This window comes from Labrus mixtus, chromosome 6 (assembly GCF_963584025.1).
Source record: "Labrus mixtus chromosome 6, fLabMix1.1, whole genome shotgun sequence".
NCBI classification, from domain to species: domain Eukaryota; kingdom Metazoa; phylum Chordata; class Actinopteri; order Labriformes; family Labridae; genus Labrus; species Labrus mixtus.
In genome coordinates this window covers 6,644,632-6,659,744 of record NC_083617.1, presented here as the reverse complement: position 1 = coordinate 6,659,744, position 15,113 = coordinate 6,644,632, and the positions used below count along the sequence as shown (strand labels likewise).

Below are 15,113 nucleotides of genomic sequence, written 5' to 3'. Positions count from 1 at the left end.
GAATTATGCATTTTGCCCGGTGGCAAACCCAGACCACCCTGCATCATATCAAGGAAAAGTGGCCAATTTTACAATTTCCCATTGCCCACATAAGCCAGTGAAAAAACCCACCACTCGTTAATCTCGGTTATTGTTTCCAGATATGTGACTAAAGACTGTCCCTGGATGCCTCATTTTAAGTACAGGCAGTTTTCCTGCTGCGCACAGAGCAACGTGTGGAGTGTCCTTTCTTTAAAACCACAACAGATAATATGATGAAGGCATTCACACATAATTATCTTTGTCTAATGGCAAAGGCTTTTATGAGGTCTGCTGCAGAAGGATGTGGGACTCTCAGCTCATGGTTTAAGGGAATCTGGATTTACTGCTTCAATTTTTCCAATGTATACACAGTGAAGACTCGAAATTAAAAATGAAACCATTTCAAACTGTCTTACATACTGTATCACCACTATTACCAGTATTCAGCTGCTTTGTGTTTTTCCACAATAGACAAACACCATATTTGAATAAAGACCTCATTATCTGCCTTTTTATTTTGCCAAATTAACAGCCACCAGCTCTCTCTCCTTCCTTGAAAGGACAGTAAATCTGACACGTTAAGGATCAGCCAATCTTCTGAATTCATGGTGAGTGTGTGTACGCGCGCGCGCGTGTGTGTGTGTGTGTGTGTGTGTGTGTGTGTCCGTGAGCGCGCACGTGTTTACACCAATGCGCCACGCTTCAGTGCGCTCAGTGAAGGGGATAAGTGGGAGTGGGAGAGCAGTGCGACCACAGTACGGAGGAAGAATCAGTCGGATGAGTAACTCATAGCGGCGAAACGAGAGAGCATCGTTACCGAGGTCATCTACACCTGCTGACACTTACTGCCACGCGGCACAACAAAACCTCTCCAATGTCCGGCAGGTGAGTCCCCAACACAGCGATCACACACTTGTTCTTTGATTTCTTTTTTAAATGAATGAATCTTTTAAATGTCATATTTTATGACAGCAATTTAGGGATTTGCACCAGAACATTCTGTTGCGATGCTGCGCGTCAAGTGTCAAAAGATAAAAACCCCTTCATTCGATACTTTTTGATGGATGAAATTAGTCGTCAGGTATTCTTTGTGCAGTTTATATTGTTAATGCTTTAAGAGAAGCACATTCTGAACTTATTCTGCGCGCAGAGGAGGCAGTTGGGCTTCACGGCAGATGGGGAGACAAAAGGAGAAACCGAGTGAAAAACTGAGACAAAGGACGTTAGAAATCATTTTGCCACGGCACCGGCTGCGACTGCATCACAGTCAGAACATGCAATTTCAGCAGAAAGACATAATAAAGACCTGCTGATGTGTTTATTTTTTTTTTTGTAAATATTGAAGCCAAGAAAATCAAACGGAAGACTAAAGCACCTGAATCCATATTGGTGAACTGCAGACCAATAAAACGCACAATTCTTAAAAATGGTCTAATGTTTTCTATCAATGAATTTTGTCGAAACAAAATGATAAATGTTTGTTATAACGTCCAGGTCTTTAAGGGATTAAGGCCTCTTGATTTTAACATCATCTGCTGAAAATAAGAACAACTGCCTTTCATATTCAGCCTAAATTACCTGTCAGCTCTTTAATCTATTTCATGTTTCTCCACAGTTTAACGATGGATTACACTTTCCTGCCTCGCTCCATCTGGACCGCTGACAGTAAATTCCTGCAGCATCCAGCGGATCTCTACACCAGTGTGGTCGTTACGCGCAGCATCCCTGCAGGCACGTGCTTTGGTCCCTGTGTGCTCCAAAACACTTTCTACGACACTATCGCCTTCATAGCGCAGAAATCCTGCGACAAGAGAGCCAAGTCTTATGTGTTCAGGGTGAGTGGGTCTGCCTGTGCTCGGCTGTTATGATGCAACATTAATACTTGAACGTAAAAAAGCAGTTTGGCTTTACTTGTAGGCTATAATAAAAAATGAAGAATAAGGTGATTAGATAGTGTTTTGGAACCTGGGTTCCTTGTTGTTGATGCAGCTTGTTCTTTGTTTTATGTGACTTTATTTTGCGCATTGATTTTGTTTATTTGGAAAGCTGCTTATACCAAATTGAATTGCATTGGAATACGTGGTTTAAATGATTTAAAGTACCACAAGATGTATTGCAAGATCAACAATTTTCCCTTTTGATATTTTTATTTCTTGCAGAGATGACACAGTTGGATTTGAATGTTGGTAATTACAAAGTAATAATCCGGAAACTGGTTTAAATGATTCTTGCCAACAGGTGGACCCCGAGGCCATGCGTAATTCCGCTCTTGTCCTGTCCTGGTTGAGGCTCGTGCAGGCTGCGCGTAACGGAGAGGAGCAGAACATGGAGGCCTTCCTGAAAGCGGGTCAGCTGTACGTGAGGACCATCCGGGACATCAGGCAGGAAGAAGAGCTGCTGGTGTGGTACGACCAAGAGCTGTCTCACCTGCTGGGCTTCACGGACATGACCAGAGGCTCAAGTGAAGGTGAGGGAGAGAACTGTGATGTAACGTGGGTCAAGATCCTGCTGTAAAAAAAAGCCAGCATACAGCTTTTTGAGCATATTCTTAATCCAAAATTAAAACAGCAGATTGAGTGTTCCATTGCAGAATAAACATTTGTGATTTGACTTCTGTGAGCAAACAACTCAGAACTGTCTAAAATCCATATTCGCATCTCATATATGGATGTATCAGTACTCACATTTTTTTTTTTTTGTCTCTTTCAGAGTTCAAATGTGGAAGATGTAACCAGGTCTTCAAGCATGAGTATCCTTTCCTGGCTCACTGCCGATTCCTGTGCACTCAAGTCAAGAGTGACACCTGGGGCCGCGAGGTTTACGAGCACAAGCACTTGGAAATTAAGAGGCCACATCGAGTCACAGACTTCCACAACATCGCCAGAGACTTGGAACACAAGAAATCCAGCAGCAGCAACGAGGACGCAGAGATTTTCCCCAAAAGAAGGAAATATGAGGAAACTCTTTACCCCAAAAGCCGGAAAGCGGTTCTGTTGGAGAAGACAAATATTTCAAACGACGACAATATCACACAAATGAGCAAAGGCTACGAGCAGGCACTAGGAGATGCATCGTCCTCTGCTGGGAAAGCTGATAAGATCAAACAGGGTCACGTGGGATGTAAAGATGTGGAAATAGGGGACGCCAAAGGGACTTTTACGCACGAGGGAGAGATTGGCGCGCGGGAGGAGACAGGGGAGAGCTCCAGTTTGCGCTCAAGCAGCAGCAGCAGCAGCAGCGCATTTTCTCGGGTTATTTCCAGCCAGGGCGACCAGAAAAGCGCATTTTGCAAACCGAGTAAAAGAACTTCTCCCGTGCAGCCCCAGGCGTGCGTCAGCAGCGTTCCAACAGCCCCCTCTAGCCGCTTAGAGGAGATGACTGACGCATTTCCCTCCAGGACAGTTATGGGATACAACAATCTGATGGCATCAAACATGCTGAGCGCTGACTTACAGACTGTGCCATCCCCGGTGGCGTTAAACAACTCTTTCCATTACGCACCGGAACACTGGCCCCGGAGCATTGGCGTCCAGCTGCAGACCACTTCGTCTCTCACGATCCTGCCTCCGACTTACACCTCGTACGGTGTCTCTGTGCAGAACTGGTGCGCCAAATGCAACCTCTCTTTCCGCATGACGTCAGACCTCGTCTTCCACATGCGTTCTCATCACAAGAAGGAGTTCGCAGCGGAGTCCCAGGTGAGGCGAAGGAGGGAGGAGAAACTCACCTGTCCGATCTGCCATGAATACTTCAGGGAGCGGCACCACCTCTCCAGACACATGACCTCTCATAACTGAGATGCGAAAGGACAGAACACTTATTTATTCCCACACGATGCTCGTATATAAACAGGTTTAGACTCCAGATTCACAGCGAGGCTTTGGTGCGTAACAGTGAATGTAGTTAGCTGTTAAGAAAAAACGAAAACTGACACACGTAACCTTCACAGCCTGTCCACTAGATGGCGATAGAGACCCGCGTTGGACTGATCTCACTGCAGTTGGTTGTCTGTCCTTTTAGGCCTGTTTGTTAGCTTGATGATTATTTTGTGCCTTATGGAACTCAGGAGGGGAACAAAGACGGAGAGGTCTCGAGGACAGCTTATGATTGTCAGAAATGTCAATCCTCTTATTTATCTGCTTTTCTCTGCTCTGATTTGTACAAGAGACATGGATTGAGTGTGTTTGCACTTTGGCTTTGAACTCTTAAAAATATGAAAATGAAACGGATGAGTCTTGTGTCTTCTTTCAAATCAAAGAGGGTGTCAGTTTCTTTCTGGTTTAGTAGGCGGTGACTGAGACCAACTTCTCCATTTTCCATGAGTGTATCATTAGTTTTTAGAGCAGATTGTATTTTCAAATACCTAGTGTCTTTATTTATTTTAAAGATTGGGCATGAACCATCAGAAAAAGCTTGTTGTTCTAATTCTGATCACCAATTTACAGAAGGCCTAAGCAAACATTTATTAACTACATATTTCTGTCATAACGAGTTCATTTTAGTTCTTTAATCAAGATCAGATTAATTATTCATCATGATACAACCAAGCTTGTGTTCTAATGACAATGGGATCATTTTCTGGCAATCAAACTTAGGCTGGGTCACTGTGATAGTCCACACCAAGACAAACCATGATGTCACACACAAATGAGGTAAGTTAAACCTATTTCTGTTTGTTGTGTGCTTTTGCTACTCTAGCATTAGAAAGTAACGGACAAGAACAACAACCACAACGATAAAAATGAAAGAACAGGTAACACTTATGTACAGTGTAACACAAAACGTAGAGAGCTATGGATCCTTGAGTTTGATGGGTTATTGAAAATTGAAAGCAATTGAGTAGAAATTTGTTTTGAGGTGAGTCTTAAAAATACCAATTGTGGGTGAAAGAAGGATTTTTGGAAGTAAAGAGTTCCATACATTTGGCAAAAATCCTGATTCGCATAACACCTTGTCCTGGATCTGGGCATGGACAGAAGGTTTTGTTCAAATGACCTTTGATCTCTTACCTGCTGATATGGGGACAGGGGTTCTGAAAGGTAAGCGGAGACAAGTCCATTATATCACCTTGAACACAGTCAGCAGTATTTTTAAAATCAACCGTCTGCTTGACTGGTAACCAGTGTAAGAAGGCAAGAATTGGAGGGATGTGATCTCTTCTTTTTGACCGTGTTAAAACTCTGGCTGCTGCTGCTTAGACTGCCGAACACACTTGACATAGTCAGAGAAAATAAAAGTTGTTTTTAAAAGATCTATGTCATCTGAGATACCTAGCCCAACAGTTTAGCATGCTAGTTGAAATAAAGAAAACGTTAAAAACAATCAGAGGCTGATTTCCAAACTGCCACTCAAAAACATATTGGAGATAAAGAAGTTTCATTGTTATCGTTCATGGACTTCCTCGATACTGTCCACGTACCGCTTTAGCTTTGTGATGTTTTTTTCTCCAGTAGTGGGACAGCCTACGTCCCATTCATGTCAGGCTGCAGACAGACGGACATAAATAGCCGTCTCTGTTGCAGGTAAATGAGGCGGGAAGGAGGCCTGGAGTTCATGGGAAAGTCGAGGCTTGACCGTGTTCAGTCCGTCTGTAACATTAGCAGGAATGTGAACTAGCAGGCTGCTGAGTTCTGCTTTTATTTCAGTCGAGCCGTTTTCTCATGTGCACTGTTTTGTAGAAAAAGCCTGCCCCTGAAATCTTTACGAGTTGATAATTAACAAATGTATGGCACATCAGAGTGTTGGAAAGAAGGAGGGAGGGGGGTCTAAGAAAGCATAATGTGACGTTATAAAGATGTGCCAAGATGGCAGACGGGCAGCAACCTGTCAGTGCTACAGCTTCGGAGGAAATACTGGCAAGCAGAAAACATAATGAAGCAGTTCTAAAGATCACACTGATATAGCAGGATGTAAACATCATCAACCCCTCCTGCTCGCCCACAGTGACTTATCTTGAATATTTTCTGCTGCGTTCTAACCCCGGCTTCTTGCAGAAATTTTACTAGGGGGCTGGCAGGAAAGATTTTGGATAAAGTAAGGGAGACAAATGAATCTTTTTGCATTCAAACATCAGGAGTTTTATGTGCATGTGTGAAAAGGGCTTAATAGAGTTTCTGCTCCCAGACTTTTGCAGTACAAATAGTTTTGACCATCAGAGGGTGTCTTAAGAGAGTTGATTTAAAATGTATGGAAATATAACCATAAAACTAATAATTGATGTCTAAATGTGTTTATTTCTGGGGCTGAATCCTACGTTGGACATGAAACCTGCACACGAAACACCCACAACATAAGAGAGAGATTACACCTCTCAGTTTTAAACAAACTTTATTTTACGTTCTCTTTTTAGTTTCCTGGTTAAAATGCACTTTTAAGGTAAAGAAGAGTTCTACAAGTTCTTTGGAAACTGGTGGAACTAGTAGAAATGTAAATTTCTACTGGAAAAAAGATTTTAAAATAAAGCACCCAGTGGTCCAAATGAATAAATAGGTGATTAAGTAGCACAGTGTCCGAGTATTAAAGCCTCATCATAATGAACAGATCTATTAGTCCTCTGAGCATGTGAGGAAAAAGCCATTTAATCCCAGACACAGAAACTCCTCTGTCGTCTAATAATGGCTATACTGCTCCCCTTTAATTAAACAGTCATCTTGTGGAAAAACAAATGTTGTTCTTGGTTCCCCTCTTGGCTCGTTTGGTTTTGGCTCTTAGACTCACCGGGCTCTGAACACGAGCCTGGACTTGCGGTGGTTTTCTGGGCTGGAGTGGGTCATTGTAAGTGCTCTCCTGTGACTGTGATTGCGGTTGACGTGGGTTCACTCTGTGAAAGCAGACTGTGGGTGCAGACTGAAAAAAAGGGATCAGTCAGGAAATGAGGAAAATAATGAACCTGGATGGTGATCATTACTATCGAGCCAGTGGACTTGAAGGTAAACCATTTATGAACGCAAACACGATTCATAATAACCCTCATTACAGTCATCAAAATCATTTAAATGCAGGTTAGAGCCCATAAAGAGGGCTTTGTGAGAAGGTTTGTTTTAGCTGAACATTTAGATCTAAATGGTGAAAAGCTGAATCATGTGTGTGGTATTTCAGACATTTCTCTCCACTGTCATCTGTCACACTTTACCATCCATCTTTATGGATTAAAGATAATCTCTTTAGGGTTTTATTATTGCTTATCGTCTCTTCCTCCGATGGCTGAGCAGCGGGCAGAAACAACACTTAATTCAACTGTTAAAATGAGTTTATCCCAACTTGTATCTTACCAAGCTGAAAAGATAAGATTTCCTTTCATATCTTGTACGTATTGCATTTGTATACCGTCTTCATGTGGTTTCTTCAAACATTGAATCATGTGGCTCCTCACATTTTTTTCAGAAAAGCATCCTCCAATCCATAAATCCTGATCTCAGATATTTGTAAGTCCAAAGTACAAAAATAATCAATAAAGTATTCATTCCCTTTATTCTCAAAGGGAAACATGTCTGCTGCAAAAATACAACCCCATCTTGAAGGACTAAATGTTGTCAAGTCATTTTTTTTTACTTTGCAAAAAAAGCCACATTGTATCCCATGTGATCCACTGTGCTTAAACTTTAAATCTGTGTTCATCAAATGCAAAACAGTGCAGACAGGAGGGTTGGTACATTTTGTTTTAGAGCTGTCTACAACAATGCAACATGTTCAGAAACCTGCACTGACTTTATGAACCCCATCAATTTATCTTTTGGGCATATAATTTGTTGCAGCTAAATGGACTTCTTGGACAAATATTACTTCTAAAGATGAGGGTTTTATTGTCCTATAGCCTCCCTGTTGTCACCAAAACCCTGTTTCTACCAAGCGGTCCGGTACGGTAAACATTTTGTTTGGCGTCAAAAGTCGGTAATGGTACCAAAATAACTAATCTGTACCATCCTACTTTTTTGGTACTCTTCTGTTAGGATGCCAAGCGTACCAATGTGACCTAAAAGGCTGGTGTGAGACCCACTGCAGTCCGTTGATTGGTCGAAAGAATCCCTTTTGGTAGTAAAGGAAAAGCACACAAAACGCTTCATGTTTAAATATCCCGTGGATTTGGAGACAGTTATTTCCAGGCTCTTTTGTTTTTTTTTTCACTATTATTGTCAGTGGGTGGCGCCGCCCTGTGGATGACCTCTGAGATGCACACCCTCCTTAGAATCGTTGATCTTTGTTTACTGTGTTGTCTTCTTCTTTTGTTCAATGAATTAGCGGTCTACGCTATGTCCAAAACGTACCAAACTGTGCTGAACCAAACTGGACCACTGGTGGAAACGGGGCTTAAAGGCCCCAAAAAATGACCGTCCAGTCCAGTCTTGGCAAACTTAAAAACATTCTGTTGTTGCAAACAGATGTGGCGCTCCGTGCCAACTTTTTCAAGCTCGAGGGGGAAACAACCCGCAGAGTGACGGATTCATAATCAAAAGGGTTCCTCTGTCATTTCTCTGTCAGTTTGACACGCTGTTTAGGCACCACATGGGTCACTCTCTGCCTGCTGTGGATAAAAGTGACAACAGTTACGTTTAAGTGGCTGAGATCATCGGGCTGTGACCATCTGTTTAAAAAAAAAAAAAGAAGAAGAAGGCTTTTGAGGAAAACTTCCTGCCCTTCAGAGCGACCTGCTTAGAAAGGGGGAAGTGCAGCATGTTTTGAAGTTCAAGTGGCTGACGTCCTAATAGGTGCGTGCCTGCTTCCTCCATCAACCATTAACCCAAGGCATCAGTCACATTATTTGCTGGACAACAGACGACTAAGCCTTTGGTGTGGGGGTAATAATGGGTTCAAGAGGCTTTGGGGGAATGTTGGTTATCTCAGAGTGGAACCTTCCTGCGTTTGTACTGAGCTATTTTAAAACAGAGGTGCCCTTTCTGCTTCCAAGATTTCCACCAAGAATCCAACAATAACCAAGAAATAACACAAGCTGTAAAACACAATAACATCCCAGCAAGTGCGTGTGATTAAATTACTTTTTTATTCGAACATAAAGACGGCTACCTTTTCATAATTTAAACAATGCACATGTACAAAACCACATCTCTTCTAACATAAAGTAATACATAAACAGGGTAACCATGACAAATTCTTTTTTAACCACGTTTCACATTCAAAAATAGAAAAATATTTCTGGTTTTAATAAAACATTCTTGAAGTGTTATGAAATGAATTCCAGATGCCTCTCTTGAATTCATTGGATGTTTCCTTTCTAAGATATAAAAAGCAATAATGTACAATAACCTTCCTGTCTGCGGACAGATTAACATTGCAAGTATGTATAATGTGGCGTATGATTTGCTTCCAAGTGAAAACAGCTGCACACAACATGTCAGAATGTGGAAATCTGTCATAATCTCTGTCGTGCGTGAGCTGCCTGACGACACAATGATAAAGTCTTTTATTTATAGCCTCTGTGTCTAAAATGAACTTAAACTCACTGAGAGCTGTCTGGACAACAAGCACATTCTGAGATAAAAGGAACACATCCCGTAAACGCAGCTGACCATGAAATCCTCAATATTATCTCAAACACAGAATCAAAACAACGGGGCTTCTGGGACATGTGGAGCCCTGACTTTACATGTGAGACTCTTGTTCCTCTTGCTAAAACAGACGCCAGACAAAGTGTCTCTTCATGTCTGCCGCCGCGGGACAGAAGAGATGGAAGTGATTTCTCTATAGCCTGAGTTCTTCCAGGAATACCGACGGCCAAAGTGAGCTTGTTTCTCAGTGTCGAGAAACCACTTAACAAACAGAGGTATGGTGCTGACTCCATTAGTTTTCTGTTTTTTTTCTGCACATCCACCCAGTTTCTTTTTCCCTCCTCCACCTCAATCACCCTCACCCTCCTATCGGCAGGAGCAGGACTGGACGGACATGTTGGGGTAAATCTTGAGCACCGGGTTCCTGGATTCATCCTGGTAGAGGACAGCAAGAGGACTCATCTTTTCTGGGACACAGCAGGGCTCGGGAACACCGGGGATAATCCCTACGGCCCGGACTATGCTCTGGATGGTGGCGTGGTTGGACGGCTTTGCCACCTTGGGGGGGGGGGGGGGGGGGGGGGGGGGGGAATTAATGAAAGGCAATAGAACAAGATGAAATCATATTCAATATAGTAATGAAAAAGGATGATGTATGCTAAAGTGGCCTCCAATATAACCTAAAATCTTCCAGTGGTTTCCAGTTTGGGATCCATCTATTACATCTGTCTATAAAACATGCAGCCTCTGGTATTTGAAATAAATTTTGTAATTTAACCAATCTTATACCATAGTTTAATCAACCTCTGAATATTAACCATTTTCAATTATCATGGTACGATTACAAATATCAAAAGTATGATGCTAGGGAAGAGGGACTTTGACCTTCGACTGTATATTCATATGGACAATGTGTCTCCACCTCTTCCCATTTTGATGCCCTCTTTCACAAACCAAAACCACATTTAAATATCGAATAAAAAAAAAGTCAAAGATCCCTCAGGTCGGTACAGTCCACAGCAGAACAGACTATTGTGTTGGTCTGATGCTGACGGTCACGGTTATGTAAAGTTCAATGACTCTTGTGCTAGTGTTTGTTTTGTTTCCTCTGATTCTGACTGATTGTCAAACGATTGGAGTTTTACCCCTTTTTTTAACATCAAATTACTAATTTAAACTAAACTCCTCACAGTAACGAACACACGAAAGATGTATGTGCCGTGTGTTTGACCTTTTCCCATCTGTTAACATGGAGGAGGCGGCGTTTTTGACCTGTACTGAAGCCAGTCAGCAGAGGGAGCTCTAAATCTTTTGGCTTTACTTGTGGCGACCTTTCATGTCGTCCATATATTTATACAGTCTATGCTTTAAACAACAAGATGTTTACACTTTTTAATGAACAGCTATCACGTTTCCGTACTCGGTATCAGCAAATATTACACTTTCAGTAACAGAATCATTATTGAGAATTGCAAATGGTATTTGAACATGTTTTTAGTAGAGATTGTTGTGCTCCTACCTTAGGCATTGGGAACCCACACGTTCCAGAGCAGTAGTAGGCATCGAAAGCCTTGGGTGCTATCACCCACTCGCTCCATCCAATGTCTGCAAAATCCACCCTGAGGTTCCTCCTGGAGCAACCTCTCTGCTGGTTGTCGCCCCACTGCCTCCTCCTCGCCTTTCGCATCGTTTGTTCATCAAAGCTCAGAACTGGAGACTGAGAGCTAGCGCTCCCCTTGTGCCTTTTGCTGTTTTTTCCTTCATTTCTCCGCTCATGCTTTTGTCCGTTGCTGACAGTCTGGGTATGACTGTCGGTGAGTTTTTTCACATTTGAGGCCTCTAGATTCAGCTCCTGTGATGTTCTTTCTACTGCTTTGTGAACCTCTTCTTTTTGGTCCTGTGCTCCTTTACCTTTCCCCTGTCCTACCTCTTGGCTCTTTCTTTTCTTTCCTAATTTATGCTTGGGTTTGAGTGCCAGGTACCAAGTGCTCTCCCAAAGGTCATCCTTCCTGTATCCCTCAGGCCTGAAGTCAACCTCTGGCAGCTCATTGTTCTGAATGGTGTCAGAGAGCAGAGGTGCTTCCCTTCTCACGCGTCCTTTCAACTCGGGCGGCGAGTCTGGTTTCTGCTGGAGCTGCGAAGAATGTGTGGGCTCCCCTTCCTCGTTAAACGGGTCGTATCTCTGAAGGCTCCCTGCCACACTGTTGGGTTCAGCCAAGGCTTGGTCATCAGCATACAGCAGCAGGTAAGGCAGGCCACCAGCAGACAGCGCCTCCTCTGGTTTCATGTGGTACTGCTGCCCAAAGTCCACCTCCACTGACAACAGGAGATGACCCTTGTCCCGTGCCTCCTTTATGACCTGGGTCACGTCTTTCATCTGCCACGCCCCTCTCCTGTGGGGGTGGAAGGTCATGTTGCCTAGGAATGACCCCATTGACCCAGCTCTGATCTCTGACCCTGAGGAGACAGAACGAAGGAGCAGGCTGATGGACGGAGGCGGGTGCACTGCTGAGGATCGACAGGATGGGCTTTTGAAGCGTTTACAGAACCAGGGTTTGTGATGGGGACGACGATTGAGCAGGAAGTGGAATGTGGCAGAGAGGATGACCTCCGAGTCCTGGATTGTTGTGAGGTTGAGTCTGTACACCGTCCGGTGGTCAGAGGAGTCTGAAAAGACAATCAATCAATCAATCAATCAATCAAGCAATCAATCAATCATGTAGTAACGACCACTCAAAAAAAGTAACCTGACAACGAGACCCTAATCCACAGATTAAAGGTTGTGGAAACCAAATTTATCCTGCACAATTTGCAATTTATTCTCAACAAAAGGATGACTTAACGCAGAAAAGATTGGCAGTTTTATTGCTATCCGGTGCTTCGTTTTTCTTGTGTTGAAAAGACATAATGAGCCATAATTTATTTTATACATTCCAGTGTTCATTGAGCCGATTGGCTGAAATCTTTGGCATGATTTGATGAAAGTGTTTGCCAATGAGGGCACTTGTAAGCAGGAATTAGACCTCATTTAGATTGAAATGTTTTAGATATTTTTACTGGTATAGTTTAGTAATTTTTGAATGAGTGACTAAGAGGGATCAGTTTGATAATTAAGTTGTGTATGACAGAGAAAACAGGACAATGCTTTACAAAAAAAAGCACTCAAACTGCACCAAAAGCTAACTTTTCCAAAATCTTCAACGAGCTTGATGGTGAGGTTGAGTTGGTGTACTGTCTAGAGGTCAGACGATTTTGAGGACAATCAAACATCAATCAATCAATCAATCAATCAGTGTCAAGTGGTTGAACAACCTGAAAGTAAACTTTGTTGTTATCCACAAAACAATGTTTGTGATGGCAACATTTTTTGGGGGGAATTTACTAATCTGTGATTTCAGATCATTCTGCCTCAGAAAATCTGGTCCTTTTTCTAACTCACTGGTGCTACTCTGTACTTGTTTTGAAAATAAACGCTCAATCAAAATCTATTTAAGGCCATTGTTATTTTGTTATTTTCTGGAATGTTTGGCATGATCAGATGATTAAAGCATTTGCAAATGCAGGCACTGAAAAGCAGTACCCGAACCTTATTTAGATTGACATATTTGAGATTTGACCGGTATTTCTTCAAATTTTTTAGGAGAAATAATAGTTTAAAGGGTAACAATATGATAATAAAGTCCTGTATGAAAGAAAGGAAGGAAAAGGATTAGGGGGGGAAAGCGCTCAAATCACACCAAAAGCATTCCTGCTGCAGTATAAATCTTCAAAACATTTTCTTGTTCTGTGTGACTGAGCTGAGTGGCTGGTCCACAGCTACATGGCTCGGAGAAGGTGCACTTAAGAGGAGCCAGACTGTGAGGATCAGGCTGGCAGGGGTAGAGGGGGGGTTGAACGGAGAGCTACATATTCATGATGAACATTAACTTCAACAGCAGAGTTATTGTTCATTGTGTAAGAGTTCAGCGGAAGCATGGACTGACTCAAGAGATATACATTACCTCGGATTCAGCCTGCATATGGAAATGCTTACCTCAGTCCCCTTTAAAGCTTTCGCCTTAAGCCCAATACAGCCAGCACTGTCTGCCCAGACACCAAGACATAATCAACTGTTTTAACAGATCTTAGATTGTTGTGAAAACTCTCTCACATCTCTCCTTAGATTACACGCAGCCTCTGCAGTAAAAATACACACGTGTTATGCTATGCCATCTGAGAACTGTGTGGGATAAAAATGTCTATGAGTTGTGTTTTTATAAACAGCATCAGACAGAGAGGAACGACTGTGCGTTAAGCCCCCTTGACTCCAGGACGTGGAGCCGCACATGTCCTGTAGCCACAACAGGAACACAGGAGCCACGACAATGACCCTTTTGCAGGTTTTACTGTAGGTTATCGACGCGGGGTCACGGCTGGCAGAAAATCGCACGCATTCTTGCGCATATTGTGCGCGTGTGTCTGTGGTAATTGATCAGATGGGGCGCAGCTGCTTCCACAAAACACAGTAAGCCCACTAGCGTCCAAAAATCATTAAAAATGCATTCTCAGACTGTTCCAAAACAATCGTACCTATTTAGAGCTTCTGCTCGAGCCATGCATCCACTGAGCGCGTGCACATTTAATAACCATTCATGGAAAGGATCAGAGGGGAGCCTGGCTGACATTTAGGCTATGCTTTTTTTTCATTCGATTACTTGTGCATTAACAACATACAAGGTTACTTGATGCAAAATAAATTCCAAATTGTTTCAATTGAACCATTTTGCCGGAAGGATACCTGTCGATTGCGTAATACAGGTTAATCAATGTATGCACACACCTTGGCTGGCTCTGAAACTCCTGACAGTGTTTCCCTCTTTGAGACGGTTTTCCCTGTTGCACTTCTCATACAGTCTGAACATGTGCTGGGAGACCATGTCCTCATCCAGGTCATCCAAAAACGGGTCCGGCGATGAGGAGTGGAGGGTGCCACTGTCCTGTGCGCTCCCTGTGCCCCCTTTCATGGTCCCGACTGACGCAGCACCCAGGAAACAACTGAACATCAACAGGAACAAGTGCGAGGAAATGAAACTTAGAGCTGCCATTAAATTGCTCAGATGTATACGAAATCCAAGATATGAACAGTGCAGAAAAAAAAATGTGTCCAAAACTATCCAGAGTGCACTTTTTAAAAGACGAGCCAAACTAATCCAAACTATGCAGGCTGTGCGTAAATGTTCCACCTCTCCGCGCTCCTCGTTCCGCTCTGTCTCACTCCTCCGTGTGGGACGTGGATGCTGAACGTGGGTTAGTCCGGGCAACAGTTGGAGCCTCTACTTTTACTCATGCGTCTGTGTATGACCGCACGAGGCTTGAGGGGGGTTATACTGGAGCGGTGAGAGGTTCTGACGTATACTCCTGTCAGCCAACGAGGTGTCTGCAGAGCGCAAAGCCAGAAGCAGAGGTCATGATGCTGACCCCTCCTTCCCTCTTTGATGATGATGATGATGATGTTGATGGTGATGATGTCTTCCTTATGTTGTTTTGGAGTTACAATAAATGATCCAGTGGCTCTGGCGCTGTGTTTTTAGAGCTGTTCTCATTTGTTCA

At 43.0% G+C, this 15,113-nt stretch overlaps 2 protein-coding genes across 2 annotated transcripts; one reads left to right on the top strand and one right to left on the bottom strand.

Annotated features, from left to right (window-relative positions):
• Window positions 1-748: 748 nt before the first annotated feature.
• On the top strand, window positions 749-4,240 carry prdm8 (PR domain containing 8). Its single transcript, XM_061039702.1, has 4 exons — window positions 749-906; window positions 1,637-1,856; window positions 2,260-2,488; window positions 2,731-4,240. Exons 1-4 carry the CDS (start codon window positions 896-898, stop codon window positions 3,816-3,818), a joined length of 1,548 nt encoding a protein of 515 aa, XP_060895685.1. The 5' UTR covers window positions 749-895; the 3' UTR covers window positions 3,819-4,240.
• Window positions 4,241-9,000: 4,760 nt separating this feature from the next.
• gdf10a (growth differentiation factor 10a) lies at window positions 9,001-14,932 on the bottom strand. Its single transcript, XM_061039700.1, has 3 exons — window positions 14,344-14,932; window positions 11,044-12,191; window positions 9,001-10,082 (listed from the first exon to the last, which is right to left on the bottom strand). Exons 1-3 carry the CDS (start codon window positions 14,606-14,608, stop codon window positions 9,891-9,893), a joined length of 1,605 nt encoding a protein of 534 aa, XP_060895683.1. The 5' UTR covers window positions 14,609-14,932; the 3' UTR covers window positions 9,001-9,890.
• Between the last annotated feature and the right edge of the window lie 181 nt (window positions 14,933-15,113).